Here is a 26,068-nt window from a genome sequence, read left to right on the forward strand (position 1 = left end):
GGAAGCGACAGGAGGGAGAACGACGAGGGCGAAGAGAGATTCTGATAGGAAGAGGCAGACGCCCAAGGGTGGGCGACGGCTAGCAAAACACTCCTCTCCTTAAAATCCCTGTGTGGTGGCGGCGTGCCGTCCTCCCATCCGCATCCCTCCCCTGGCTTCGCAGTTTTCTTTCTTTTTAAAAGCACAACCCAGGGCCCACCCTGCAGAGCAAAAAATAAGAGAAGAAAAACACCAGAAAGAAAGAAAGAAGACGCGACCTATCGTAATTCTTTTGGACGCCGCGCGAGCTTTCTAGGCTCGTTCTGGCGCAAAAGCGAGATGGTGAAGGTGCTCGCAAGAGCCTCGGTCGTGCTGATGGTGCTCGGCACGCCGTCGCTGGCTGCTGCAGTGCGCGTGGCGCTGCCTGCTGCCGCAGCGGCCGCACGTTGTGGCCGCGTCCGTGCGCCGCCCGCCTGCGCGGGCGCCGGCGAGGACCTGTCCAGCCTCGGCCTGACGCCGCAGCTCGAAAAGGTGGTACGAGGCTTCAAGTCGGTGCCCGACCAGAAGCTACGATACCAGCAGCTCCTGTTTCTCGCTCAAAAGCTTGCCCCGATGGACGCGTCGCTCGCAGTGGACGCAAACAAGGTGCCAGGCTGCCTCTCGACCGTCTACGTGCATGGCTCCCTGGGCGATGACGATACCATCAACTTCGTGGGCGAGTCAGACTCGCAGCTGACCAAAGGCATCGCGGCCCTGCTGATCAACGGCCTCTCCGGCTGCACGAATGAGGAGATCCAGGCGGTCGACCCAAGCTTCATCCAGGCAGCGGGCATCGCCCAGTCGCTGACGCCCGGCCGCAACAACGGGTTCCTCAACATGCTCAAGATGATGAAGGGGCAGGCGGCCAAGCTCGCGGAGCGCGACGAAAGCAGCGGCACCCCTACCCCTCCCGCCGTTTTAGGGCTTGCCCACCCGCACTCAGATAATAGCGCGCTAGTGCTGCATGGGACGAGGGGCTGTTGAAGTTTTCTGGTAAGCGATCCTTGCTTCGACGCCCGCCAGGGGTCGGGCTCGTAGTCGGACAGGGGTGCCCCCCTCAGAAATCGACTCAGAAACGAGGTGGAGCAGCTACCCCGCTCCCCGGTGGCCGTTTCGCCACGGACCACGCGCGAAAAAGCCACAGGAAAAAGCGCACGCGACGGCCGTGGCGCGGGTAGGAGAGGTCCCTTTGGCTTTTGCCCGCGGCGTCGAGCGTCGTGACCTAGGAGCGACTCAGGGAGCCTGCCTCGCCTGCTACAGTCTTGTCTGGGTGAAATTGTGCTGGTGCGGCGTGAACGCACGAACGAGGCGATTGGTCGTGGGAGAGTGGCTTTTTGACTCCCTCACATCTCGGAGCCGAACCCAGACCCACTTGGGCTGCGCCGGGCCTTGCAAGAGGAGCGCAGACCCGCGGGCCGCACCCGCGAGCCGAGGACACGTTCCCGCCGTGTGTCGACGTGCGATCAAGTGCGACACGCCTGAGCGAGCTGGGCTGAGCGCCAGCAGCAGTGATGAGCGAGCGGCCGACGAGGCAGCAAGGCGCCTTTGTGTACACGGGATCTGGCAGGAGGCAGCCGGATGACGCGCCCATAGAGCAGCGTTTGTGCAAAGACCAAGCATGTGCTATCCAGCGGTGCCTGGCTAGTAAGAACCATAAGGAGGTCTACTGCAAGGAAGAGATTCGCGTGTGGCGGGAGTGCTGCGAGCGGGCCCGTGCCTTGGGAGCGCAGAAGCATGAGCAGTGAGCGGTGGGGTTTGTAAGCTTGCGTACATAAACGCAGCGCGAGGTAGGCTCAGATACGCCACGCTACTAGCAAAGAGAGTACATCTCGACGACAGCGAACACATGCGATATATATTATATTCCGGTTCGTGTGTTGCCGTACCGCGGCAGGCACCTGCGTGTTGCGTGCCTGGGGCACGCGCACTCAAGCACCTGGCACCTTACTCGCTACTCGGTACCCGACGAGCACGACACACTCGAGTCTGACTCAAGTACGTCGGACACGCTGTATCAGTCGCAAAAGCTTCTCGCGCGGACCTCTGACACGTAGGGCAGCATGGGTATCGTCCCATTGGCATTCACCCCATTCACCCACCACGCGGGGATCGCCTCCCATAGGGCCGCCGCCGTGGTCTTGGCGCGTCGCGTGCAGCTGCTGTAAAGGCCGACTTGACCTGCGGGCCTGATGCCCCACTGTCGCATCAGCCACGTCAGTTGGGAGACCGCCTCTGACACGCCGCAGATCCGCCCTTCGGCAGCTTGCACACACGGCGGGTCTATAGGCGAGATGTTTGTCAACTGCCCCTGCTTCCGGCAGTGCCGCATCAGCACGTACACGACGCCCTGGGATCGGATGCTGAGGGTGAAGAGGTTGTTGCTGGCGGCAAGCCCTAGCTGGCGCTGCAGGACAGTGCGCTCCGCGCTATCATCGAGCTGGAGCAGCTTGGCCACCTCGCGGATGAAGTTGCCGTGTGAGACTATGACGATGACGCTTGCATTCTCCGTGTTGAACCGGCAACCCTCCGCGATGCGGCAGAGCAGCTTCTCCGGGCTGGACGTCGTGTTGGCCCAGTCCCCGTCCGCCCCGCCAGCTCCAAACAGTTCCTGTGCGGGATCCGGGCAAATTGTCTCCTCATCACCGCCAAAGCCGCTTGCGCATGCGGTTGGCATAACGCCCGGTGTCACCTACGACGCAGGGGCCAGTCATGGTATCGGTGTCTGCTGGGTGGCCGGCCACCAAAAGCAAGGATCACCTGGGCACTAGCCAGGAGCGCCGCCCGCTGGGCCGGCTCCATCTCACAGAAGCGCTGCCCGCCGTCGCTCACGAGGACGGCGGCGGCCATGACGAGGGCTAACATCGCGCAATTCGTAAAATCAACTGTTGCGGCTGCCGCCAGTACCCCCCACACCAAGACGTTGCGAATATTCTTTCGCATTGGGACAAGTATTGTTCTGCTGAGGCGCACCACCAATGCGCTGGGCGATGAGGGCATTAATTGCGGCCGTCGTCGCATTGCCATTGGACGGGCCCGTGGCCGCAGCCGGTGCGGCTCAGGTGCGGCTGCAGCCGCGGGAGCGGCCGCGGGCCCGCGGCCTGGATGACATTGCCTTCCGCCTCGAGCATACTCGCTGGAGAGTCACATTGCAAAGTTGGTCGTATACCGCTGCCGACCACTTGCAAGAAAAGTTTTCAAAAATCTCTCCCCGACTTGCTTGCTCTATGCTCTGCGGACAAATAAGGAAAGCGGAGATTCCGTATTCCGTTCGTGCGAAAATCGATGCCGCCTACTCTATAGCGCTACTTTGTGACGACTCTGATTTGATCTGATCTGTGAGGGTCCGCGCCCGCAGGCGCATTTTGTATACCGAGGGCGAGGCGGTGCCCGGTGCCGAGCGCAGGCAGTGCCCACACAGGTCGGACCTTAAGACAGCATTGTAAGATCCCTGGGCGAGGGTGGTGGAGAGGAGGCACTGTCGGTCGGACCCGACCTGTTGGAGGTAGGCCGCTCGTCTAGGCCAATCAGGTAGCGTTACGAACAAAATACCATCCACGAGACACTCCTCATCTCGGGGACTCTACGTCATCCATGATGGGACTATGACAGCTCGCTCGTGAGCTCGCTTACGGGGAGATATGGTCACAGATATTGGAGAGATACATCAAGATACCGCAAAAAAATCGTCCGCACCAGGGCTCAGCCGAGATGGGTCCCGAGATGGGGCATACCTTGGTACCCCTCGAGAAGAATCCACCGCTATTCCCAACGTGTCAACTCCGATTTCTTTTCGCGCACGACACTAGGCGTACCTGTGTTAGTGCCAGTGCGCGCCAGTCGCAGTCCCGAGAGAGAGAGAGAGAGAGAGATTCTCTTCTCTTCTTCCAGTCCCGTGCCAGTGTCCTGCGAGGGAGTTTTATTCTTGGAGCACTTGGAGTGCAGTCATTAGCCTCACATCCAGGGCCGGGGAGCTGAGGAGCGCACCCAGCGGGCCGGATGATCGGGATCGGGTTGCGGGCAAGAGAGCCCTAGCCCCGGGGGTGCGCGTTCGCAGGGAAAGGGCCGTAAAGTAAACACGGGTCCCCGAGGGTTGGCTCTGCGCTCCGCCTCTACACGGTTATTCTAAAATTCTTTTCTGAGGAAGCCGTCGCCCGCGCCTCGCCTGTCGCGTGAATCGTGTCGTGACCGCCTGCCGTGCTTCTAAAATTCTTTTCGCGTGGCGCAGACAGCCATGCGCGCTGACAAGTAGAGGCCCCGCCCACCCAGGGTAGTATCCAAAGAGAGCGTCGTGTGCCTCGCCTGAGCCTCGCCTGAGCCACGCGCGAGAACTGGAGAGGCGTCGCCGGCGCCGTCGCGCCGTCGCGAGGCCGCTCGATCGAGACGCCTTATGACACAACCGAAGAAAGTGCCTGCAGACGTCGTAGCTGGCGTGGCGGCCGGTGGAGCGAGCAGTGCAGCGGCTGTGTCGGCGGCGGAGGGAGCAGTGCCAGAGTGGATGGCGGATTGGTCGCTCGCCCTCGCCCACCGCGCCGAGCCTCACGGCGGCCTCCCGGTCGGCGCTGTCCTGGTCCAGCCGCACTCCGCGGAGCGACTGCGCAAGCTGCTCCTCTCGGCGTGCGGCGCTCGGCTGCCTCTCGAGACCCACCGCCTCGGCCCGTCGCCTCACCGCCGTCTCGACTCGGGGCTGATGGTGCACTGCCCTCCGCCGATCGCGACGCTCTTCGAGGCGGCCATCGCAGGAGAGGCGCCTCTCTGCACCAGTCTCGCTGAGTTTGTATCTCGCGCACCGGTCGTCTACCTCTCCGGCGTGAGGAGGCACGAGCGAGTACTGGGCCGGGCGCCACCCGCCGCCCGCGGGTTGCCGGCAGCGCCTCCGCCGCCCTTCACGTTTGCAGAGGTGTTCGCCGGGATCGGCGGCTTTCGCCTCGGCCTCGAGCCTCTGGGAGGGGTGTGCAGCCTCGCGTGCGAGGTCGACCCGATGGCGTGCGCCACGTACCGGCTCAACTTCGCGCGCGACGGGGCCCTGCTCGAGGCAGACCTCACCGGCCTGCCTGCCGACGAGCTGCCTGCCTTCGACCTGCTCGCGGCAGGCTTCCCGTGCCAGACCTTCTCTGTCCGTGGAGAGCAGCGGGGCGTCGAGAGCACGCCCACCGACTGGAGAGGTCAGCCCGCTCTGTCCACACGCGACCCGCCCACACCTCGCTCCCCCTCCCCGAGGCCTCTTCCTCCTCCGGCCCGTCCCGCCTGGCGAGGAGGCGCCTCCTCGACCCCTCTGCACCCTTCAAGCGCATGCCTCCTCGACCCCTCTCCCGCAGGCGGCCTCTACCTCGAGCTCGTCCGGCTGCTCGCCGCCTGCCGCCCGAAGGCTTTCCTCGCCCCCGCCTCCACCGCCGCCCCCCCGCCAGACACGCCGCCGCCGACCCGCCTCCTCGACCCAATAACCGAAGGCTTTCCTCTTCGAGAACGTGCCCGGCCTCGTCACGCTCGGGGGCGGAGGCCGCTCTGCGGCCGTGAGCGGCAAGCCGACCACCTTCCGCGCCGGCTCCGTCCTACGAGGCATGGTTGCCGCCTTCGAGGGGTGCGGCTACGTCGTGAGCTGGCGGGTGCTCAACTCGCGCCACTGGCGGCCGCAGCAGCACTCGGCCGTCGCCCCCCTCCCCCTCCCGCCCCACCCGCCGGCCCTTCTCTCAGGCTGCCGCAGTACCGCGAGCGCCTCTTCCTTGCGGGCGTGCGGCGCGACTGCGAGGCGCGGCCGATGGACTGGAGCGGACTCTGCTACGAAGGCGGCCAGCCGCGGGGGACCTGTCTCGGACGCGTCTCGGACGCGTCTCCGGCACATGCCTCGGACGTGTCTTCGTAGGCGGCAGCCATGCCCCGGCCGGGGCAGGAGGAGGCGGGAGCGTGGCGGAGATCCTCGAGCCGGATGACGCTCCGGATTGCCTGGCGCCCAGCACACACGGCCAGCACACACGGGAGCTGCGCCGCCTCTCGCTCCCTCACTTGGCCGGCCGTGCGCTGCAGGCGGCGGAGCTGACGGAGGCGCAGCTCTCCGTCGTGATGGCCCAGCTGGAGGCGCGGGGCGAGTGCCTGGCGGACCGCGCCATCCCAACCGAGGGCAAGGCGCCGACCCTCATCTCGCTCTACCAAAAGACGGGCGGCTTCTCCACAAAGTTCGTCTGCGAGGAGAGGGACGGCACGCCGCGCGACGGCGCCCCGCCCCACCGCCTCCCTCGCTTCCGCACCCAACCCTAACCCGACCCGAACCCGAACCCTAGGCGCCCCGCCCCGCCGCCGACCTCGCTTCCTCACGCCGCGCGAGTGCTCGAGACTGATGGGCTTCCCGGAGAGCTACTCGATCCCGCCACGCAAGCAGGGCGCCGGCTACTCGGGCTTCTACAGGCAGATTGGCAACGCCGTCTGCCCTCCAGTCGTCGCCGCGGTGGGGGAGCGGTTGCTGGTAGCCGCGGGCGTCAGGGCGGCGGACGAGACGTAGACGTGGCGCTGCGGACTCTTTTTAAGCGCTCTGCGGTCACCTCTGTGAGTCCTTGTCGCCGGCTTGCCGCTTGCGGGTTGGGTTCTTTTTTCGCTCCACGAGCCCGCCTCCGGTCTCTTACATGTACCGCGCCGGAGGGAGCTACGACGAGCCTTGAACCCTTGTGACGCACTCCGGGCGTCGACTCTCTGACTCTCCATGCTGCATGCAAAACATGAAAAAATCGTACCACGCCCTCACGCGGAGACGGGCTGCGGGCTGAGCTCTTCCACGCGGATCCGGCTGCTTTGCGGCGCGGGAGCGAGTGCGCCGCCGAGCGCGGCGAGGGCGAGGCAGGCCGACGTCGCCGCCAATAGGGTCGGGACGCGCTGGGAGAGGCTGCCGTCCACGACTTGCGCGAGTATGGCCGCGACGCGGCCGAGGGTGGAGAGCAGCGAGAAGGCCGTGGCGCGCACCTGCGGGCGAGGCCGGGCGGGCGGGAGGCGGTGGGCGGGCGGCTGGCGGTGGCTGGCGGGGAGGCGGCGCGCGCCTCGAGGGGGAAGGACTCGGCGGAGAGGCAGTTGAGGGCGTTCCAGCCCGAGATGGAGCACGCGGAGAAGGCGCAGGCGAGGAGGAGGACGGGCCCGTGCAGGGAGAGCGCCAGCGCGCTCGCCGCGGCCAGACTCAGCCCCGCGACCAGCAGGAGCCGCCTAGAGCGCAGCACCGCCCATGACCCTCTCTTCTCCATGACTCCTCTCCATGACCCTCTCTTCTCCATGACCCTCTCTTCTCCATGACTCTCCTCTCCATGACCCTCTCTTCTCCATGAGTGGGCGGCGCCGGTGGTGTGGGATGCAGGTGCGGGAACGGGGCGGGGCGGGCGGCGGCGGCCTTCCCACGCGGTCGACGAGCAGCGCCGAGGCGAGGCTGCCTGGCATCGCCGCCAGCGAGAAGAAGAGCGCCGTCCCTCGTGGAGAGGCGTAGTACGGCGAGCCCGCCGCGCCCTCCTCCCGCAGCAGGACGGCCACCCAGGTGGAGAGCCCGTAGTACCCGAAGCTCAGCCCTAGGCGAGGCGGAGGGCGGGTGGGGAAGGCTTAACGCACACACTTGGGGCCGCCACCACCACCGCCGCGGCGGGCGGCGGCGGGGGCGGGGGCGGCGGAGGTGGCGCACCGAACCAGACCAGCGCGAGGGGTAGCAGCGCCCGGACGACCCGCCGGCGAGCGAGGAGGGCGCATACGGAACGGAGAGAGCGCGGGCCTCCGCCGCCGCCGCCGCCGCCGCCGCCGCCGCCGCCGCCGCCGCCGCCGCCGCCTCCGCCGCCTCCGTCGCCTCCGTCGCCGCCTCCACCTCCGCCTTCGCCGCCGCGCCGCACGCCCTCTCCGGCTCCACCCTCGCCGACGAAGCGCCAAACGGCGAGCGTGGAGGCCGCCGGCACCGCCGCCGCCGAGAGCGCAAAGCTGCGCCAGCGAGCGCCCCACGCCCACGGAGCCGCCACCGCCGCCGGCCCCGAGCGGAGGAGGAGAAGGGCGAGGGCTGCCGCGAGGATTTGCCCCACCACCCAAAAGGTCGAGACGGCGATGATGGCCGCGCCCGATTGGCCGCGCGGTGCAACCTCCGTAGCGAGTGCAAAGAGCGGCGGCGTCGCGCCGCCGATGCCGACGCCGGCGAGGGCACGGCAGGCCGCCAGTTCAGCGACGGAGGTTGCGGCGGCAGCAGCGGCTGCCGCGGCGGCGGAAAGCGACAGCGACACGAGAAGTGTGCGCACCCGGCCACAGGAGTCAGCGGCTGCGCCACTTCCGAGGCCGCCGATGAACATGCCGAGGTAAACGCTAGCGGCGATCGCGATCTGGTCGAAGGGGACTGTCGCGATCTCGTCTATCAGAAAGCCGGCAGAGAGGACCTGGACGCTCTCCGACGCGTTTGCGGCGCAGAGAGCGAGCAGTGCCCGCAGCATAGGCCACGTCCACCTCTCTCCAGGCGACGGCGACGCCGGCGGCGGAGTGGCGAGCCGGGCGTACTGCCTCTCTCCCATCATGGCGTACTTGCTCTGTTCCCGCCATTAAATCCGTCACGAGGCGTCGGGTTTTTTCACAAGTGAACGGGTTTACGTGAACGGGCACAGTGCACCTCCGTTCACTTGCACTTGCACGGAGCTTCTTGAGCCACCCAGCCACCCAGCCACCCCACCCACCTCACGGCCTGGCTGGGGCTTGGAACCACCCACCCACCCCCGGCCCCACCCACCTCACGGCCCGGCTGATGAGGCGAGCGAGGAAACCCACCCCCACCGACCGACCCACCCCCACCCAACCAACCACCGGCCACGGGAGACACAATTAAATATTCTTAGCTTCGCCCTTGCCTCCGACGCTGGGGACAGAACCACACCAGTATCAGACCAGAGGGACTGCCCCCCTCCCCCACCTGCCGAATTCCACCTGCCCTGCTTACACAGGATAGCATGCCCCGAGAGTGGCGACATTTGGCAGGGGTAACCTGGGAAGGAGGTTCGGTTGTGCTTCTTTCTTTTTTTCTTTTTTGGCTCTCGGGGGAATGTTCTCTCGGCGCCCATGGCCTTCTGAGGTTTCGTACTAATGACGTCCTTCTTGGCACTTCGGGCGTCGGTTGTGCGTATCTGTTGTGTCTAATTCCCCCGGTAATGTGTTACGGGTATCGGTCGCTGAGTGGACACTACCTCTAGACCATCATCTACTCTGCTTACTTCGGCCGTCGGCCGCTCGGTGGTCGAGTGGCTTCCGGATCGAATCGGCAGCTTTGACCCTTATAATTTTTTCACACCTGAGCGGGCCCAATTTTGCTCAGATGCACCTCCGAATTCGAAGTCGCGTCCTCACGCTTAGCGCTTGGTGTGCGTCCGTTTTTCGTCACGGGTGCCACGGGAGACACAAGCAACGCCACACTTCGGATGGTGCTCACCTCAACACCTTGGGTACAGTCCCTCTGACCCTACCCCCGGTACCGGTGTGCGCGCTGGCCGGCACACTTACTTCGGTAGAGGTACAGCTCAGGTACAGACATGGGCCACTTACCTAAGGTGGAGGTATAGGACACGGCGCGCGCTACTCGGTAAAAGTACGGGTGAGGTATGTGGGCACCTCGCCGGACACACGCTCGCCCCCTCCCGACGGCCCCGCCCGACACGCTACTCATGCAGCGTATGGCGTGTTCTGGAGAACACCGGCGCGCTGGAGCAGCGACATGTCGACGCCACCGAGCGGGCCGGCGGAGGGTGGGTCGGCGGCGTGGCCGGAGGTCGACGGGCTGGCCGAGCCCGAGGATGGCGCAGCCGAAGCGGCAGCATCGGAGCTATGGCGTCCGAGTCGCAGATGAAGCGGATGCCGGGCCCAGTGTGCGCGGCGCCCCAGGCCTTGCCGTGCCGCACGAACGTGTGCCGCTCCGTGAACTCGACGGCCGTGCCCGTGTACGACGCGTTCTGCTCCGCGCCGGTGAGGTGCGGGAAGAGTGCTTGTTGCCCGGGGAAGAGTGCTTGATGGCTAGCTTGACGGCCCTCGAGACTGTCAGGGACAGCGGGCCCGGGTACTGCTTGATCACGTCCATGCCCATGGACTGGAGCGTCGCGTTCTGCGTGGAGGAGGGCTTCTTGGGCGCCATGAGAGCTATGTCGTTGCGTTTCGCGCGACGGACGGTGCACACCTTATTCGCGCGCACCGCCGGTGTGAACGTCTCGAGAGTACCCCAGGTGCCGGTGTGGACATGTGGTGGGTACCTCGGTATATGGTGCGCTGAAGGTATAGCACTCACTCACACACCTAGGTAGCGGGTGTGGGCGCTGCGCGCCTACCGACATGTCGGTACAAGGTGTACACCTGCACCTTCAGTAGCGTGCGTGGCAAGCAAGGTAGCAGAGCACCCAGCCCCGCGCGCCTTATACAGCACAGCCTGACCCACAGCGCCGAGGGTCTGAGGGAGGGTGTAGAGGATGTAGAGTGTAGAGCGCTGTAGAGCTGTAGAGATGTAGAGCGCTCTGGAGAGCGCTGTAGAGCTGTAGAGCTCTTCATCCGGCGCGGGACGATGTGAGTCCGATGTAGAGCGATGTAGAGTCACTCCGACGGTACACAACACCCTATTAGCACCCTATAACTGCGTCATGACCAGCCTGCCATGCGTCGCCGGTGCCGCATTCATCGCTGTGCTTCTTTTATTAGCAGGCGGTGGACTGTCGGCTGCGAGGGCGGTCGCATTTGCGCGAGGCGAGGCGAGCATTCAGACGCGTTGCATGCGCCACGACTCGCGCCAGCGGCAGCGCGTGCGGGAGCTCCTGGCTGAGTGTTGAGTCCAGGCGAGTTGCGCTGGCCACTATCGCTACGCCGATCCGAGCTGACGCGCCGAGGCGCCGGCCAGTCGCAGCCGTGAGGCATGCCACAGCAGCAGAGGCACCTCCCACCCATTGGGCGGGCAGACAGAAGGCCAGCGTAGCACTGGCAAGTGCAACGCGCCTCATGTCGGAGAGCGACCGTGCGTCGTTCGCCGCTTATGACGTAGAGTTTGTTGTACGTACGTACTTTTAGCTCTCTCTCTCTCTCTTGTTGTAGAGATTTCACGTTGTACGTACTTTTAGCTGACTGGGAGAAAAGAGGGAGAGGGGGTTGTGTTCTCTAGGCCCCTAAGGGCCATACGCGCGGCGTGAGAGCTCGGAAGCGAGCTTTGCACGGCGATCGAGGACGTTGTACAGTTGTAGAGAGCGCCTCTACATCGCTCTACAACGCAGGCAGTTCGTCACGCTGCGGATGTAGAGCTCTACAGCTCTACATTGCTCTACAGCGCGGTAGGGGTAGCTCTTGTTGTCGTCGCGCCGATAAGACAGAGACACGGGCAGCAGACGCGACCCAATCGACGCACCAGAGCATGGTTGGGCGTGTGAGCCGCCATCTTGGACCGTGAGGCGAGTATTTGCAACCGGGAGCTCGCCGCCATCCCTACACCGCCGCCGCCGCCCTCCCGAGGGCAGATAATTAGGTGCCCTGTAGGCTTGGCTGCAAAGGGATTTTCGGGTTTTGTTTTTTTGCTCACAAAAGCGGGCGGCGTCTCGTGCTCGCGCAAGCCCCTCTCAGTAGCGGCCCTCGAGGTGCTTGACCGCCCGCCGGTCGCCGTCCCGGCGCGAGATGCAGCGCGCCGGGCTTGCCATCGTCCAGCCCTTTTTGCTTCGGTTCGTCGGCAGCGACGCGCCAGTCCTGGCGCAGCCGCCCCGCCGCCGTGCGGACCACGGCCTTGCAGCCCGTCGACGCGCCCGACGACGTGACCGCGCCCGAGATGGAGGCCTTCATGCACCTCCTTCCTCGAGTCGAGGTTGTACGACTGTACCAGCCGCCCGACGACAGCGACATCGCCCACGATTTCACGGCGTGGCTGGCGGCGCGCCGCGAGTCGTTGCGGGCCGCCGCCGATGCAGGCTGCCGCCCTCGCGACTCGCAGGCTGCCCTCCTCTGTTTCCCGCCATGTGTCGACCTTTTCTGGCGTTGCCCTTTTCTTTTTTACTTCTAGTCCACAGACGCTGTTGTGGATCGCTTGTCATGTGGCGGGATTTTTCTCTTTTTCACACAGGGAGTGGGAGTTTTGTTGTAAAATTCTCTTCATCGTACAATTCTCTTTTCGCGCCAGTCCCGAGAAGAAGGTCGTCGTGGCTTGTCGACCTCTGGCTTGTCAGTCGCGGTCACTTGATGACCCCCATTCGCCACCTCGCTGGCCTCTCCGTAAGGCCTCCCGACCGCGTCGAACTCACGGCGCGGGCTCTCTCGGCTACGGAACCGGCCCCAGCTTCGGCTGAGGGCTGACAAGCTGCCGAGCCCAAATCACTGTGACAGTCGTGATTTCTTGTTGGTTTTCTAAAATCTCTCTCTCTCCCAGTCCCGTGCCTAGTATACACAAATAAATAGAGCAGTCATCTCCAGGGAGAGATGGGCGACGCACACGAACACAGAGGGACAGTGCGCACCCCGCCCCGCTCGCAGGGCGTGCATCACACAGGTGGACTGTGTGACTCCTCGGCGCTCGGGTTTCTGTGCTAGTCGCTATTCTCCGACAATTCCGACATGTCTGACGGGCAGTTCGGGCTCGAGCGGTCGCGGTCGCGGCCAGCGCGTGAGGCCTGGCTAGGGTTGCCGGGCGAGAGCTCGACCCCGTGCCTAGTGTCGTGCAGGTCTGACATTAAGGTCCCTCGGGCCAGTTTGGGGGGGCAAACCCAGCCCACCCCCTAGAGCTCCAGGTAAGGCCCAGGTGTGGCCTAGGGCATCAGAAGGGACCAAGAGGAGTCCAGTCTGAGCCATAGAGCCCATGTCTTTGCCCCCGAAGGTCGCGTTCAAATGCCCGGAACGGCCGTCTCAGTGGTGTCCGGCCGGCGCGATCACCGAGCTGTGACGCTCAGGGAAGCCTGATGAGGTGCTGGTTTCTTTGCCCAGGCCTGGCCTACGTGACCGCGCCCGAGATGGAGGCCTTCATGCACCTCCTTCCTCGAGTCGAGGTTGTACGACTGTACCAGCCGCCCGACGACAGCGACATCGCCCACGATTTCACGGCGTGGCTGGCGGCGCGCCGCGAGTCGTTGCGGGCCGCCTCTCGCGACTCGCAGGCTGCCCTCTCTGTTTCCCGCCATGTAAAATAAAGAAAGAAAATACACACCCAAGGGAGATGGGAGGACGGCACGCCGCCACCACGTGTTTCCCGCCATGTGTCGACCTTTTCGCTCGCCCTTTTCTTTTTTACTATCGTTTGTAGGAGTAATAAATAAATAAATAAATATAACGTTTGTAGGAGTTTTGTTCTAAAATTTGCAGGCAAAATTCTCTTTTTCACTAGCCTACCGGTACCAGCGGCGCCGCCTTGGCTCGCAAAGTGCATGCCACCCCGCGCGCCCGCTAGTTTCTCGTCGCCGGCGTCCACTCGTCGTCGTATGCGACCAGCCCAGCTCTCCGCATAACGCGCGTCTTTGCTCTCTTCGGCGGCCGCTTGCCCTCCTCACCTCCACCCGCCGCTGCGCGCCCGCAGAGGCATCCGCCCTCCTGCTCAATGTCGGAGGAGGAGCTCCTGCCTGAGCTCACAGACGCGGAGAAGCGAGAGATCGCGAGCAACTTTGTGCTCAACTCGCCGCCGGGACAGACGCAGAAAGTGGTTGAGGGTGCGCGCCCGCCACGGCCCGCGGCGGACCTCCTCGTGGCCGCGCGCGCTCCCACGCCGCCGCTGCCCGTTCCCCGCCCTGCCCGCGCGTTGGCACCATCGCCCGACGCAGCGTGTGCCCGCCCTTTGCGCGAACAGACGTCACGAAGCTGGTCGGTGCCGACTGCCTCGACGCGGCCTCGCTGGAGGAGATGGTGATGCGGGTGAACCGTGACAAGTTCCTCGCGGTCGAGGTGCCCGGCGCCGGCTACCGCGTGCTGCTGACGCCCGAGGGGCAGCTGGGCGGCGGGCTCACCTTCCTCGACCCGCAGGGCAGGCAGGCGCTGCTCATCTCGCACGCTGAGCAGCGCTGCACGGGCGTCAAGGCGCTCGACGCCGCGACGAGCGCCGCGTGCGAGGGCGCGGAGCGGGTGCGCGCCAGCGTGCACGCCGCCATGTCGCGCTACGCCGCAGACAAGGTTCTGCGCGCCTCTAGCTGCGCGACTGTAGCTGCGCGCCTCTGGTGCACAGCGGAGGGGAGGGATGGCGGGGAGGAGAGGCCGAAGGGGGGAGAGGGACGGCAGAGGCGGACGGCCGTCGTGGCACAAGCCGCTCGTGACCCCCCCCCCCCCCCTCCTCCTCCTCCCCGCCGCAGCTGCCGGACGCCACCGTCACCACATACGGCTTTGTGCGCGGCGGCAAGCAGCGAGTCTGCCGCAGCAGAGCTGCAGAGGCCTCTCCCTCACCTCCCCCCCGGAGCCTGCGCCTGGTAGGCAAGCAGCAAGTCACTTGCTGCGTCGGCCGGTGCAACATGAACCTGAGCAACTACTGGTCGGGGCTCTGGCGCGCCGCCGCAGCCCTCCAGCCGCAGCCCTCCAGCCGCAGCCCTCCAGCCGCAGCCCTCCAGCCGCAGACCTCTAACCGCAGCCCTCTAGCCGCAGCCCTCTAACCGCAGATCGACCATCCTCCCCTCCACGCCGTGTGTGGCAGGCGGTCCCGCGGTTTACCTATTAATTGTATGATCTCGCATTGTGGGGCAGGCGGTCGAGCTGGACACTCGAGGTGTCCGAGGGCGCGGCGTCGGGGCAGCTGTCCGGCTCGGTGGCGTGCAACGTGCACTACTTCGAGGACGGCAACGTCCAGCTCGACGACGGCACAAAGTTCACGCAGTCGATCGAGGCGCGCCAGCGATAGAACCGCGCCAACCGCGCCACTCGCAGGCACACGCGCCACACACGCACGCGCCTTGCCCGCCGCACGCCGCAGGTGCGCGGCGACGTCGGCGCCGCGTTCGTGAGCGCGGTGTGCGAGCTCGAGGCCGGCTTCCTCGGTAGCATGGAGGACATCTACACCACTCTGTCCGAGTCGGTCCTCAACGCGCTGCGCCGGCGGCTGCCAATCACGAGGGTCAAGTTTGACTGGGACAACAAGGCGTCCGTGCACAAACTGGCCACCGGCCTCAACGCCTTCAAGATGGGCTGAGAGACGCCGCCGCTCTCGTCTCTGTCTCCGCAGGCCTCTCTTTCACTCCCTTCTGTGACACTCTGGTGTGTGTCGTGTCCGTGCGCGCGCCGCGACCTCGCATCCCGGGACCCGTTACATTTTAGCGCCTCTGACCCACAATCAGTGGGCAGTGGCATTACCTTCTCCCTCTAGAATGAAGAGCGACATGTGTTATTTTTCCTACACCTCTCTACCGTACTCCAAGCCCAGAGTCGTCCTCTGTGTGAGAGAGCGTACAGTGGCGTCTCTGGCCTCGAGGCTGGTCGAGCAGTGGTCGGGCTCGGGGCCCGCTCCGCGGGGCGCAGCGTCTCCGCTGCTCTCGCCGAACGATCGAGGCGCGCGCGCGGGCTCGGCTATGCGACACTGCAATCGCCGCTGACCGGCTCTCCGCCCGGACTGGTGGCGCCCGACACGGCCGGCTTGGTCGCGGCAGAGAGTGCTGCCATGTCGTCCGCGTCGAGAGCCCACGAAAAGAGGTCGATATTTTCGCGGAGGTGCGCCAGGTCCTTGCTCTTTGGGATGACGGGGATGCCTTGCTGCACCTGCCAGCGGAGGGCAACCTGCGCTCCGCTCTTGCCGTGCTTGCGGCCGATCCTGCTGACCAGCGCGCCCGAGATCAGCTCGGTCGCGTTTGCGCCTCCGCAGGGGCCGCAGAGCGGCGAGAAGCCTTCGAACGTGACACCTTTGCTGCGCATGTAGGCCATGTCGTCGTCGGCGAGCGGGCCGGCCGCACCCATCCCCACGTGGTACTGGACTTGGTTGACGGCGGGGCGGATCGTCGCAATCTCGAGAATGTCGTCGAGGTGGCGGCGGCAGTAGTGGGACACGCCGATCGCGCGAGCCTTGCCCTCTTTCACGAACGCCTCCAGCGCGCTCCACTCCTCCTGCCGCGCCGCCTTGCCGCCCGCCCCGGCCCATGTCGCAGGAAAGTGAACCAGCATGAGGTCGACGTACGCTCCCGTAGCTTTGGGAAAGAGCTGCGCGAGGGAGGTCTCGAGCGCGGCCGAAGCAGCTGAGTGGTTGAGGCCGCCTGGGATCTTGGAAACCAAGAAGAGGTCGCGGCGCGTGAGGCGGCTGCCGTCGATGGCGGCGGCGATGGCTCGGCCAACGCCATCCTGATTGTGGTAATTCAGTGCCGTATCGACGTGCCGATAGCCCAGGCCAAGGGCCTCTGCCACTACTCTCTCTGCGACCGTCGCGTTGTACTGCCACGTGCCGACTCCCGCGAGCGGCATTTTGACGCCGGGTGCGATAGTGATTGTTGGCACGCTCGTCGGCGTGAACGACAGGGTGAAGAGGTGGAAAAGCATGTTGCGTAGCGAGTACTGCCAGCACGCTGTCTGGAAGCCCCAGCCGAGTGAACCTCGAGAGGCGTCAGTCTGGCCTGCAAGAGGTCGGACTCGTAGAGTGCGTTTTCCTCTTTTTTCGCGTGGCTTCGCGGCCTGGGGAAGTTAGGTGAGCTTGTTTGTGTCTGTGTGTCGCTCGTGCGTGTCGTCATCATCTGTCCAGCGTCCACCCATACCGCGTTGGTGTCCAGTCCGAGCCTGGCTGTTCTTCACCTTTCTACCTACCTACCTGAGTGTGTGTGTGTGTGGCGATGGCGAAAAACTCGTCTCGTGGCACACCAAGAGCTTATGCTCTGGCGAGATGTGAGGCGCATGCGCCCAGGAGGGGAGTTTCATGCGTAACGACGCTGGCACGCTGCTATAGAGATGCCTTTCGGGGCCCATGGGCCCAGAGATAAAACTTCTGATGCCATGCGTGACCTAGTAGTGTCCCCAGCTATGGGCGTGTCCACGTTGGAGCCAGGTGTGGTGTGGGCGCGAGAAGAGCTCCGCCGTTCATGGTACATGGAGAGGCAACCGATACGAGTCGACTGTGGTGTGTGTCGTCGTGGGTTCGTATCAAGAATACTCACTCACACGGAAGTTAGGTAGGGCGTTTTGGCGCGAGCGAGAGAGATTTTTAGCAATACCACGAGTAGAAGAGATTTTTGAAAACCGAGAGCAGGAGCCGGAGGAACCCTCGAGCAAAAAAATCATTTAAAATCCCTGTGGGAGAGAGAGATTTTTGAAAACCAACAAGAAATCACGACGGTCACAGTGATTTTCGGCCATCCCTCCCTCCCCGCTCCTTTCTTTCTTTCTTTCTGATTTGGGCTCGGCATGGCGGCGTGCCGTCCTCCCATCCCTCCCTTGAACTGTCTGTTTTCTTTCTTTCATTCCTGTTAGCAGTCCTCCTTCGGGAATGTAAAAAGAAAGAAAACAGACAACCCAAGGGAGGGATGGGAGGACGGCACGCCGCCATCACGAGGGCAATGTTTATAAGAGCTACTTACACTGAAAATTCCATAAACGATTTTTTGTTTCTCGGGCTCGGAATGGGCGCGACGGGCTCCGACGGGCGGCCACCGAATGCCGGCCGCCACCTGCGCCTGCTTTGACCTCTGCACGCGGGAGCGCGCACACGCCTTCCTGCAACGCACCCGCGGCTCCCTCATCAATGATCGGGAGTCGGCATGGTTTCCCTATCTCTCCGCGGTGTACTCATCGCAGGTTGTCGCGGCCGTCACTGAGGTGTGTGAAGACCGTCACCCCACCATCATCCCACCTCCCTTCAGGTCGCACTGCCGTTCAGCCTCGGCTCGCTAAATCTCTTCTACCACAACACCGCCGCGTGGCGAGCCCTCTGGCCTCGGACGGCGGGTTGCCGTGCAACTTTAGTGCTGCGCCGTCCAACCGGCTTGGCTGCAAAGACCACATTTCGTGGGCCGTCCGCGACCGCATCCCCGAGGACCGGTGGGACTGTCAAATTCCCGCGTAATATACTTCGCGAAATCACTTCACCGTAACACACCCCTGTTTTGTTTTTTCGCTGCATACACACCTCATGTGAAATCAAGTCCTCAGTGCGCGTCTCTCTATGTCTATCCTCCAAACACACTAGAAGCCGCACCGTCTCCGTCCACGTAAGAGTAATCGCCCACCGCACCAAAGAGGCTAAATGCGTCGTAGCTGTACGACCCTTGAGATGGGCTCGGCGGCGGCGGCGGCAGGCACGTGAGCGTGATTGATGCGGACTCCCACGTCTCGCCCTCGCACCACGCCGTCCACGTGTTGGTGCTGGTGGGCAGCGCTGCTGACGCGCCGGAGTCGATCCGGGCATAGTAGCTGCAGGCGTCGTCCTCGTCAAGGTCGTGGGCGACGCTCTCGCTCGGCGCGTGGTCGTCGAGGATCCAGCGGGGCGCCTCGCCCTTCCCATTGCAGTCCGGATCGTGATAAACGTAGCACTTCTCCTGTCCCCCGCTCTCGTAGTGACGCGTGCCCGCTCGCGTCGTGCCCAGCGGGCTATACACGACGTCCATGCAGGCCTGGCTGGTGGGGCAGCCCCCGGAGAGCGAGAACGAGTTGCAGGCCGTCAGTGCAGGCGGCGGCGGCGGCGGCGGCGGCGGCGGCGGCGGCGGCAGGCACGTGAGCGTGATTGATGCGGACTCCCACGTCTCGCCCTCGCACCACGCCGTCCACGTGTTGGTGCTGTTTGGCAGCGCTGCTGACGCGCCGGAGTCGATCCGGGCATAGTAGCTGCAGGCGTCGTCCTCGTCAAGGTCGTGGGCGACGCTCTCGCTCGGCGCGTGGTCGTCGAGGATCCAGCGGGGCGCCTCGCCCTTCCCATTGCAGTCCGGATCGTGATAAACGTAGCACTTCTCCTGTCCCCCGCTCTCGTAGTGACGCGTGCCCGCTCGCGTCGTGCCCAGCGGGCTATACACGACGTCCATGCAGGCCTGGCTGGTGGGGCAGCCCCCGGAGAGCGAGAAGGAGTCGCAGGCCGTCAGTGCAGGCGGCGGCGGCGGCGGCGGCGGCGGCGGCGGCGGCGGCGGCGGCGGCGGCGGCGGCAGGCACGTGAGCGTGATTGATGCGGACTCCCACGTCTCGCCCTCGCACCACGCCGTCCACGTGTTGGTGCTGGTGGGCAGCGCTGCTGACGCGCCGGAGTCGATCCGGGCATAGTAGCTGCAGGCGTCGTCCTCGTCAAGGTCGTGGGCGACGCTCTCGCTCGGCGCGTGGTCGTCGAGGATCCAGCGGGGCGCCTCGCCCTTCCCATTGCAGTCCGGGTCGTGATAAACGTAGCACTTCTCCTGTCCCCCGCTCTCGTAGTGACGCGTGCCCGCTCGCGTTGTGCCCAGTGGGCTATACACGACGTCCATGCAGGCTTGGCTGGTGGGGCAGCCCCCGGAGAGCGAGAACGAGTCGCAGGCCGTCAGTGCAGGCGGCGGCGGCGGCGGCGGCGGCGGCAGGCACGTGAGCGTGATTGATGCGGACTCCCACGTCTCGCCCTCGCACCACGCCGTCCACGTGTTGGTGCTGGTGGGCAGCGCTGCTGACGCGCCGGAGTCGATCCGGGCATAGTAGCTGCAGGCGTCGTCCTCGTCAAGGTCGTGGGCGACGCTCTCGCTCGGCGCGTGGTCGTCCAGGATCCAGCGGGGCGCCTCGCCCTTCCCATTGCAGTCCGGGTCGTGATAAACGTAGCACTTCTCCTGTCCCCCGCTCTCGTAGTGACGCGTGCCCGCTCGCGTTGTGCCCAGTGGGCTATACACGACGTCCATGCAGGCTTGGCTGGTGGGGCAGCCCCCGGAGAGCGAGAACGAGTCGCAGGCCGTCAGTGCAGGCGGCGGCGGCGGCGGCGGCGGCGGCAGGCACGTGAGCGTGATTGATGCGGACTCCCACGTCTCGCCCTCGCACCACGCCGTCCACGTGTTGGTGCTGGTGGGCAGCGCTGCTGACGCGCCGGAGTCGATCCGGGCATAGTAGCTGCAGGCGTCGTCCTCGTCAAGGTCGTGGGCGACGCTCTCGCTCGGCGCGTGGTCGTCGAGGATCCAGCGGGGCGCCTCGCCCTTCCCATTGCAGTCCGGATCGTGATAAACGTAGCACTTCTCCTGTCCCCCGCTCTCGTAGTGACGCGTGCCCGCTCGCGTCGTGCCCAGCGGGCTATACACGACGTCCATGCAGGCCTGGCTGGTGGGGCAGCCCCCGGAGAGCGAGAACGAGTCGCAGGCCGTCAGTGCAGGCGGCGGCGGCGGCGGCGGCGGCGGCGGCGGCGGCGGCGGCGGCAGGCACGTGAGCGTGATTGATGCGGACTCCCACGTCTCGCCCTCGCACCACGCCGTCCACGTGTTGGTGCTGTTTGGCAGCGCTGCTGACGCGCCGGAGTCGATCCGGGCATAGTAGCTGCAGGCGTCGTCCTCGTCAAGGTCGTGGGCGACGCTCTCGCTCGGCGCGTGGTCGTCGAGGATCCAGCGGGGCGCCTCGCCCTTCCCATTGCAGTCCGGGTCGTGATAAACGTAGCACTTCTCCTGTCCCCCGCTCTCGTAGTGACGCGTGCCCGCTCGCGTCGTGCCCAGCGGGCTATACACGACGTCCATGCAGGCCTGGCTGGTGGGGCAGCCCCCGGAGAGCGAGAACGAGTTGCAGGCCGTCAGTGCAGGCGGCGGCGGCGGCGGCGGCGGCGGCGGCGGCGGCGGCAGGCACGTGAGCGTGATTGATGCGGACTCCCACGTCTCGCCCTCGCACCACGCCGTCCACGTGTTGGTGCTGTTTGGCAGCGCTGCTGACGCGCCGGAGTCGATCCGGGCATAGTAGCTGCAGGCGTCGTCCTCGTCAAGGTCGTGGGCGACGCTCTCGCTCGGCGCGTGGTCGTCGAGGATCCAGCGGGGCGCCTCGCCCTTCCCATTGCAGTCCGGATCGTGATAAACGTAGCACTTCTCCTGTCCCCCGCTCTCGTAGTGACGCGTGCCCGCTCGCGTCGTGCCCAGCGGGCTATACACGACGTCCATGCAGGCCTGGCTGGTGGGGCAGCCCCCGGAGAGCGAGAAGGAGTCGCAGGCCGTCAGTGCAGGCGGCGGCGGCGGCGGCGGCGGCGGCGGCGGCGGCGGCGGCGGCGGCGGCGGCGGCAGGCACGTGAGCGTGATTGATGCGGACTCCCACGTCTCGCCCTCGCACCACGCCGTCCACGTGTTGGTGCTGTTTGGCAGCGCTGCTGACGCGCCGGAGTCGATCCGGGCATAGTAGCTGCAGGCGTCGTCCTCGTCAAGGTCGTGGGCGACGCTCTCGCTCGGCGCGTGGTCGTCCAGGATCCAGCGGGGCGCCTCGCCCTTCCCATTGCAGTCCGGGTCGTGATAAACGTAGCACTTCTCCTGTCCCCCGCTCTCGTAGTGACGCGTGCCCGCTCGCGTTGTGCCCAGTGGGCTATACACGACGTCCATGCAGGCTTGGCTGGTGGGGCAGCCCCCGGAGAGCGAGAACGAGTCGCAGGCCGTCAGTGCAGGCGGCGGCGGCGGCGGCGGCGGCGGCAGGCACGTGAGCGTGATTGATGCGGACTCCCACGTCTCGCCCTCGCACCACGCCGTCCACGTGTTGGTGCTGGTGGGCAGCGCTGCTGACGCGCCGGAGTCGATCCGGGCATAGTAGCTGCAGGCGTCGTCCTCGTCAAGGTCGTGGGCGACGCTCTCGCTCGGCGCGTGGTCGTCGAGGATCCAGCGGGGCGCCTCGCCCTTCCCATTGCAGTCCGGATCGTGATAAACGTAGCACTTCTCCTGTCCCCCGCTCTCGTAGTGACGCGTGCCCGCTCGCGTCGTGCCCAGCGGGCTATACACGACGTCCATGCAGGCCTGGCTGGTGGGGCAGCCCCCGGAGAGCAGAAACAAGTCGCACGTGATGCTGGCCGCGGATGCGCCGATCGATAATCGAAGCATAGGAAGCAGCATGGCTCTCCGCGCCACGAAACAGCCGGCCACGCAGTTTTGGATCGGATTTCGCTGCGGGTTTTACGTGTTTTGGCCAAAGGTTTCGCGTACATTTATGGATGCAAAAGAGAAAAGGAAAGAGACAGGTGTGGAACGCGTCCAGGGGGGGAGGGGGTGGCGCAAATTTTCTGCCGCGTGCGCGCGGGTGCGCGGCGTGCGCGCGCGCGTGCGCGCGCGTGTGCGGCGTGCGCGGCCAGGGCGCAGGCAAATGCCTGAGGGTATGGGGGTGGGCGCCACCCTGGGGCTACCCATAGCATCGTCGGCTCAGTGATGGGTATCCGTGCGGTGGCGGCACTACAACGCGAACCTTGCACACGACGCGACGCCGGAGCGCCCCCACCAAGGCGCGAGACACACGCTGGTATCTGGCGCGCGGAAAAGGATAAAGGGCCTCTCACGAGACTGGGCAGTAAAAGAAAGAAAGAAAAAACAGACAACCCAAGGGAGGCCTTTCACTTTTTTTGGCTTCCCACAATCGGTCGACCGTGAGACGCCTGTGAGCACTGCCAGCTGAGCACTGCAATGGGGTGCACTTCCTCTTGTCAGGCGACCGTGACCGATGCCGTCGACGATGCGCTGCCGACGGTCGGCGTCCTCCGCTGCCACAAAGCGCGATGGGAGCCAGCGCAGGCGATGGTCGGGCGCGACACCAACTCATACCTCTTCCGTACAGTGCACGCCGAGGTCGACGGCCTTCCTTACGTCGATTTGCGGGCGCGCAACGAGCTCACTCCGTCGCAACTCAAGGCGCTGAACGAGGCTGTCAAGGCGCTCGATGCGCAGGGTGTGATCGCCATCACGGGCGATTGTGGCGCCTTCGTTCACTGCCAAAAGGAGGTCCGCAAACTGACAAAGACGCCGGTCGCGCTCTCGTCGCTGATGCAGGCTCCGCTGCTTGCGTCGATGTACACGCAAGAGGAGAAGGCGATAATATTTCCACAGACAGACGCACACGCACACACGCACACGCGCACACACGCCTTCACTGTTTGCGTCTAGGTGCTCGTCATCACCAATGACAGCAGTGACTACACCCAAACCGACCTCGAGCAAAACCTCATCGAGATCGGCCTCTCGCCGGACGACGCGGCCCGCTTCATCATCCAGGCGATTTTCGTTGCACAGCTAGCGTGGTGGCTAACCCATCGCCCCACACCGCGCCAGCACGCCGCCAGCAGCGACAAGACGCAGACAAGACGGGGCGCGCCTCCACCGCTGCAGGGCCTGCAGCACATCCCCGGCTTCTCGACGTCCGAGATTGCGGACGAGGGAGTCGACAAGTGGAGCATTGTGGACAACAACGAAGAGCTCCGGTCCAAGATCGTGCGCACCGTCGAGGACGCCAAGGCGGCGAACCCCAACCTGCGCGCCATCCTGCTCGAGTCGACGCTGCTGCCCTCGTTTAGCGACTCGCTCCGCCAGAAGCGCGGCGTTCCCGTATTCGACGCCATCACGCTCGCCGACTACTACGCCGCGGCGTCGACCGACAACCCGCGCTTCGGCCAAACGTTCGGTGGAGGCCGCGCAAACAACCCGATGGAGGGGCTGTCCAAGAAGGCCATCCCAGCCATCGGCAGCACTCCGCACATCGATTCGCACAAGACCGCCCATGCGCAGGACGTCCTCATGCGTGGCTGTGACCAGGCGTCCTGCGCATCGACTACTCGTACCCACCCGCCCCGGGAGACATCGACCACCCAGGCCGGAAACAACTAGCTGCTGAAATACATTCTGCCTCAAAAGCACCCGAGACGCCACACATCCGTGTCTCCTTGCTCCAGGCTCGTACAACTTCCGCACGGTGCAGGAGGTGGCCAAAGGACTCACCTTCGAAGTGGCGCAGGAGGGATCGCCGCTCACCACGGAGCAGCGCACGGAGATGGAAGCGGCGATCCGGCGGCTCGAGGCGTCAGAGGGTGCGCTTGAGCACTCCCCGCCGCCCAGCCATGCGGCGCACGCGCGGGGTGGGCTCAACCCCCCCCCCCCCTACCCCCTCCCCCTCGCGTCCCGAGTAGGGGTGGTGGGAATCACGGGGGACTGCGGCTTCCTGATGAACTACCAGGTCGACGCGCGGCGCATGTCCCACCTGCCGTGCTTCATCTCGGCGGTGATGCAGTGCCACATGCTTTCCGCCTCTTTCGCTACTGATGAGGAGCTCTCCTCGCCCTCGACGCAAGTTCCCTTGGAGCTTTTCTAGGACCTCCCCCGACCCCTTTCTAGGAGTTCCTCGTCCTCACCGCGAACGGCAAGTCGCTCGCGCCTAAATTCCGGGAAATGCTCTCGCTCGCACACGTCACCTCACCCGACGACCAGGCTCGCTTCCACATCCTCGGCTGCGAGGACGTGGACGGCTTCGACGCGGTCGCCAAGGGAGAGGCGGTTGACGTGCAGCGTGTCACGCCGGGCATCGTGGCGCTCGCAAAGGCGGCGGCGGCGGCGCGCCCGAAGGTGCGCGCGGTCCTCCTCGAGTGCACCGAGCTGCCTCCGTACGCCGACGCGCTGCGGCACGCGCTCCGCATGCCAGTGCTCGACGCCATCACGCTGGTCGACTACTTCCACTCGGCGATGACCGACAACCCGGCCTTCGGCGTCGACTTCCAGAAGAGCTCGCGTGAGCCTGTGTCCGCGTCTGCGTAGACACTGGCGTGGGCGTGGCCGGTGGCAGGGACCAAGCCGGGAGTGGGTCACCGGGTGCTCCGCCGGGGCGCAAGTTGCCGGGTCCCTAGCACCGCTGCCGGAGCGCGTTCTCGATGCGTCGGTGCTGGCCAAAGGCCATCCACCTCCCTTCCCGGTGTTTCTCGCCTCGATGTCGTACGTGTTGTTGGAGTGTGACTTCAGTGCCTCACGTAGCGGATCTACCTGTGAGTCCTTGTGGGTCGTCGTACATGCGCATATAACTTGAACCACTGCAGTTCGGATCGGCCATATGCCCATACCATCGCATGGGGACAGCACCCCAAAACTGCCCCCTCGGTGGCATGTACAGCACTGCCAGCCAGCCTCTTCCTCCTCCACCTCCAAGGGCTGTACTAGTGGCCATATTGCGCCGTCTCCTACTGGCAGCCGGGCGCGGTCGCGCGCCGCGCGCGCCTCGGCGCGCGCACGGCTCGCAAAGTTCGAGCGAGTACTCGAGTACTGCTGCGCTGGCCAGCGAGCGGCACGAACGACCGACCGACCGCCGGCGGCCGCTGCACCCGCGCCTTCCCTCGCTGGCGCCGTCGCGCCGGAGACGAACGCGAGCCGAGCCGTCGCCGATCGCCGCAGCCGTCAGCGATTGCTCGTGAGAGGGAGTTTCCTTGGAAAATTCTTCTCCTGTCTACCTGTGTTGCCAGAAAGAAAGAAAGAAAGAAAACAGACAAATAGGGTTGTCAAACGTTAAGAGCTGAACAGTGTTGCTAGTGTTAACAGTAACAACAGAACAACAGTGGGGCTCCCCAACAACAGTAGCTAACGTTTTAGGCCGGCTGAACAAAAAAAAAATTCTTAGCTTCAAGCCCCCCTCCGAGACTGGAGACAGAACCCACCCGTACACAGGAGAGATGGGACTGCCCCCCGCCCCCACTTGCCCTGACTACACAGGATAGCGTGCCCCGAAGACGGCGACACATAGTGGGGGACACTGCGCAAGGAGGGGGTGCGAAAGCTCATTGGGGTGCTAGGTGGGACCATGAGGGGGGGTGGGCGGGGTCCTGTGGGGGTGAAATGTTGCGCGGCGAATTCGAGCCTACCCCCTCGCCGCGCCGATCCTCACGCGGAGGGTAAAACCCTGTGGGACAAAACCCCTCCGCGGTCGGCTGTCTTCAGAGTGGACCCCCCCCTCCCCAGCCTCCCCTGTGCATCTCGCACCCCCCCCCGCTCCCCATCGGTGACTCGCGAAGGACACGGACACTCGGGGTGAGGGGGGGTCCCCCCGGAGGGGGCTCTGGGGCACTGTTGGGTTGATCGCTCGTGCCGATCTCGGGTCGATCTCGGGTCGATCTCGGGTCGATCTCGGGTCGATCTCGGGTCGATCTCGGGTCGATCTCGGGTCGATCTCGGGTCGATCTCGGGTCGATCTCGGGTCTCGGGTCGGTCTTGGGGTTCGGTCTCGGAGTGGTCTAGAAAAGAAAAAATGGGGCGAGATGAGGCGAGATGAGGCGAGG

General features: G+C 65.0%; 6 protein-coding genes across 6 annotated transcripts; 4 read left to right on the forward strand and 2 right to left on the reverse strand.

Moving 5' to 3' along the window:
- Window positions 1-501: 501 nt before the first annotated feature.
- Window positions 502-894, forward strand: EMIHUDRAFT_58720 (hypothetical protein; the record flags this gene model as incomplete). The annotated part of the gene is made up of 1 exon (XM_005786293.1): window positions 502-894. A coding segment is annotated over one exon (393 nt), but the record flags the coding sequence as incomplete, so codon positions are not given.
- Window positions 895-4,513: 3,619 nt separating this feature from the next.
- On the forward strand, window positions 4,514-6,511 carry EMIHUDRAFT_111465 (hypothetical protein; the record flags this gene model as incomplete). Its single annotated transcript, XM_005786294.1, has 6 exons — window positions 4,514-5,180; window positions 5,334-5,353; window positions 5,466-5,596; window positions 5,710-5,866; window positions 6,040-6,188; window positions 6,346-6,511. The coding sequence occupies 6 exons, from the start codon at window positions 4,514-4,516 to the stop codon at window positions 6,509-6,511; spliced, it is 1,290 nt and encodes a 429-aa protein (XP_005786351.1).
- Window positions 6,512-6,747: 236 nt separating this feature from the next.
- EMIHUDRAFT_229001 (hypothetical protein) lies at window positions 6,748-8,447 on the reverse strand (the record flags this gene model as incomplete). Its single annotated transcript, XM_005786295.1, has 4 exons — window positions 6,748-6,879; window positions 7,390-7,553; window positions 7,883-8,105; window positions 8,259-8,447. The coding sequence occupies 4 exons, from the start codon at window positions 8,445-8,447 to the stop codon at window positions 6,748-6,750; spliced, it is 708 nt and encodes a 235-aa protein (XP_005786352.1).
- A 5,090-nt stretch (window positions 8,448-13,537) lies between these two features.
- EMIHUDRAFT_111466 (hypothetical protein) lies at window positions 13,538-15,106 on the forward strand (the record flags this gene model as incomplete). Its single annotated transcript, XM_005786296.1, has 5 exons — window positions 13,538-13,646; window positions 13,784-14,103; window positions 14,280-14,455; window positions 14,665-14,761; window positions 14,891-15,106. The coding sequence occupies 5 exons, from the start codon at window positions 13,538-13,540 to the stop codon at window positions 15,104-15,106; spliced, it is 918 nt and encodes a 305-aa protein (XP_005786353.1).
- A 154-nt stretch (window positions 15,107-15,260) lies between these two features.
- Window positions 15,261-16,857, reverse strand: EMIHUDRAFT_455647 (putative Aado-keto reductase; the record flags this gene model as incomplete). Its single annotated transcript, XM_005786297.1, has 2 exons — window positions 15,261-16,511; window positions 16,737-16,857. The coding sequence occupies 2 exons, from the start codon at window positions 16,855-16,857 to the stop codon at window positions 15,481-15,483; spliced, it is 1,152 nt and encodes a 383-aa protein (XP_005786354.1). The 3' UTR covers window positions 15,261-15,480.
- Window positions 16,858-22,448: 5,591 nt separating this feature from the next.
- Window positions 22,449-24,563, forward strand: EMIHUDRAFT_229007 (hypothetical protein; the record flags this gene model as incomplete). Its single annotated transcript, XM_005786298.1, has 7 exons — window positions 22,449-22,787; window positions 22,926-23,042; window positions 23,148-23,562; window positions 23,708-23,842; window positions 23,942-24,033; window positions 24,147-24,335; window positions 24,405-24,563. The coding sequence occupies 7 exons, from the start codon at window positions 22,449-22,451 to the stop codon at window positions 24,561-24,563; spliced, it is 1,446 nt and encodes a 481-aa protein (XP_005786355.1).
- Between the last annotated feature and the right edge of the window lie 1,505 nt (window positions 24,564-26,068).

The sequence above is a fragment of the Emiliania huxleyi genome (assembly GCF_000372725.1).
Source record: "Emiliania huxleyi CCMP1516 chromosome Unknown EMIHUscaffold_152, whole genome shotgun sequence".
NCBI lineage: Eukaryota > Haptophyta > Isochrysidales > Noelaerhabdaceae > Emiliania > Emiliania huxleyi.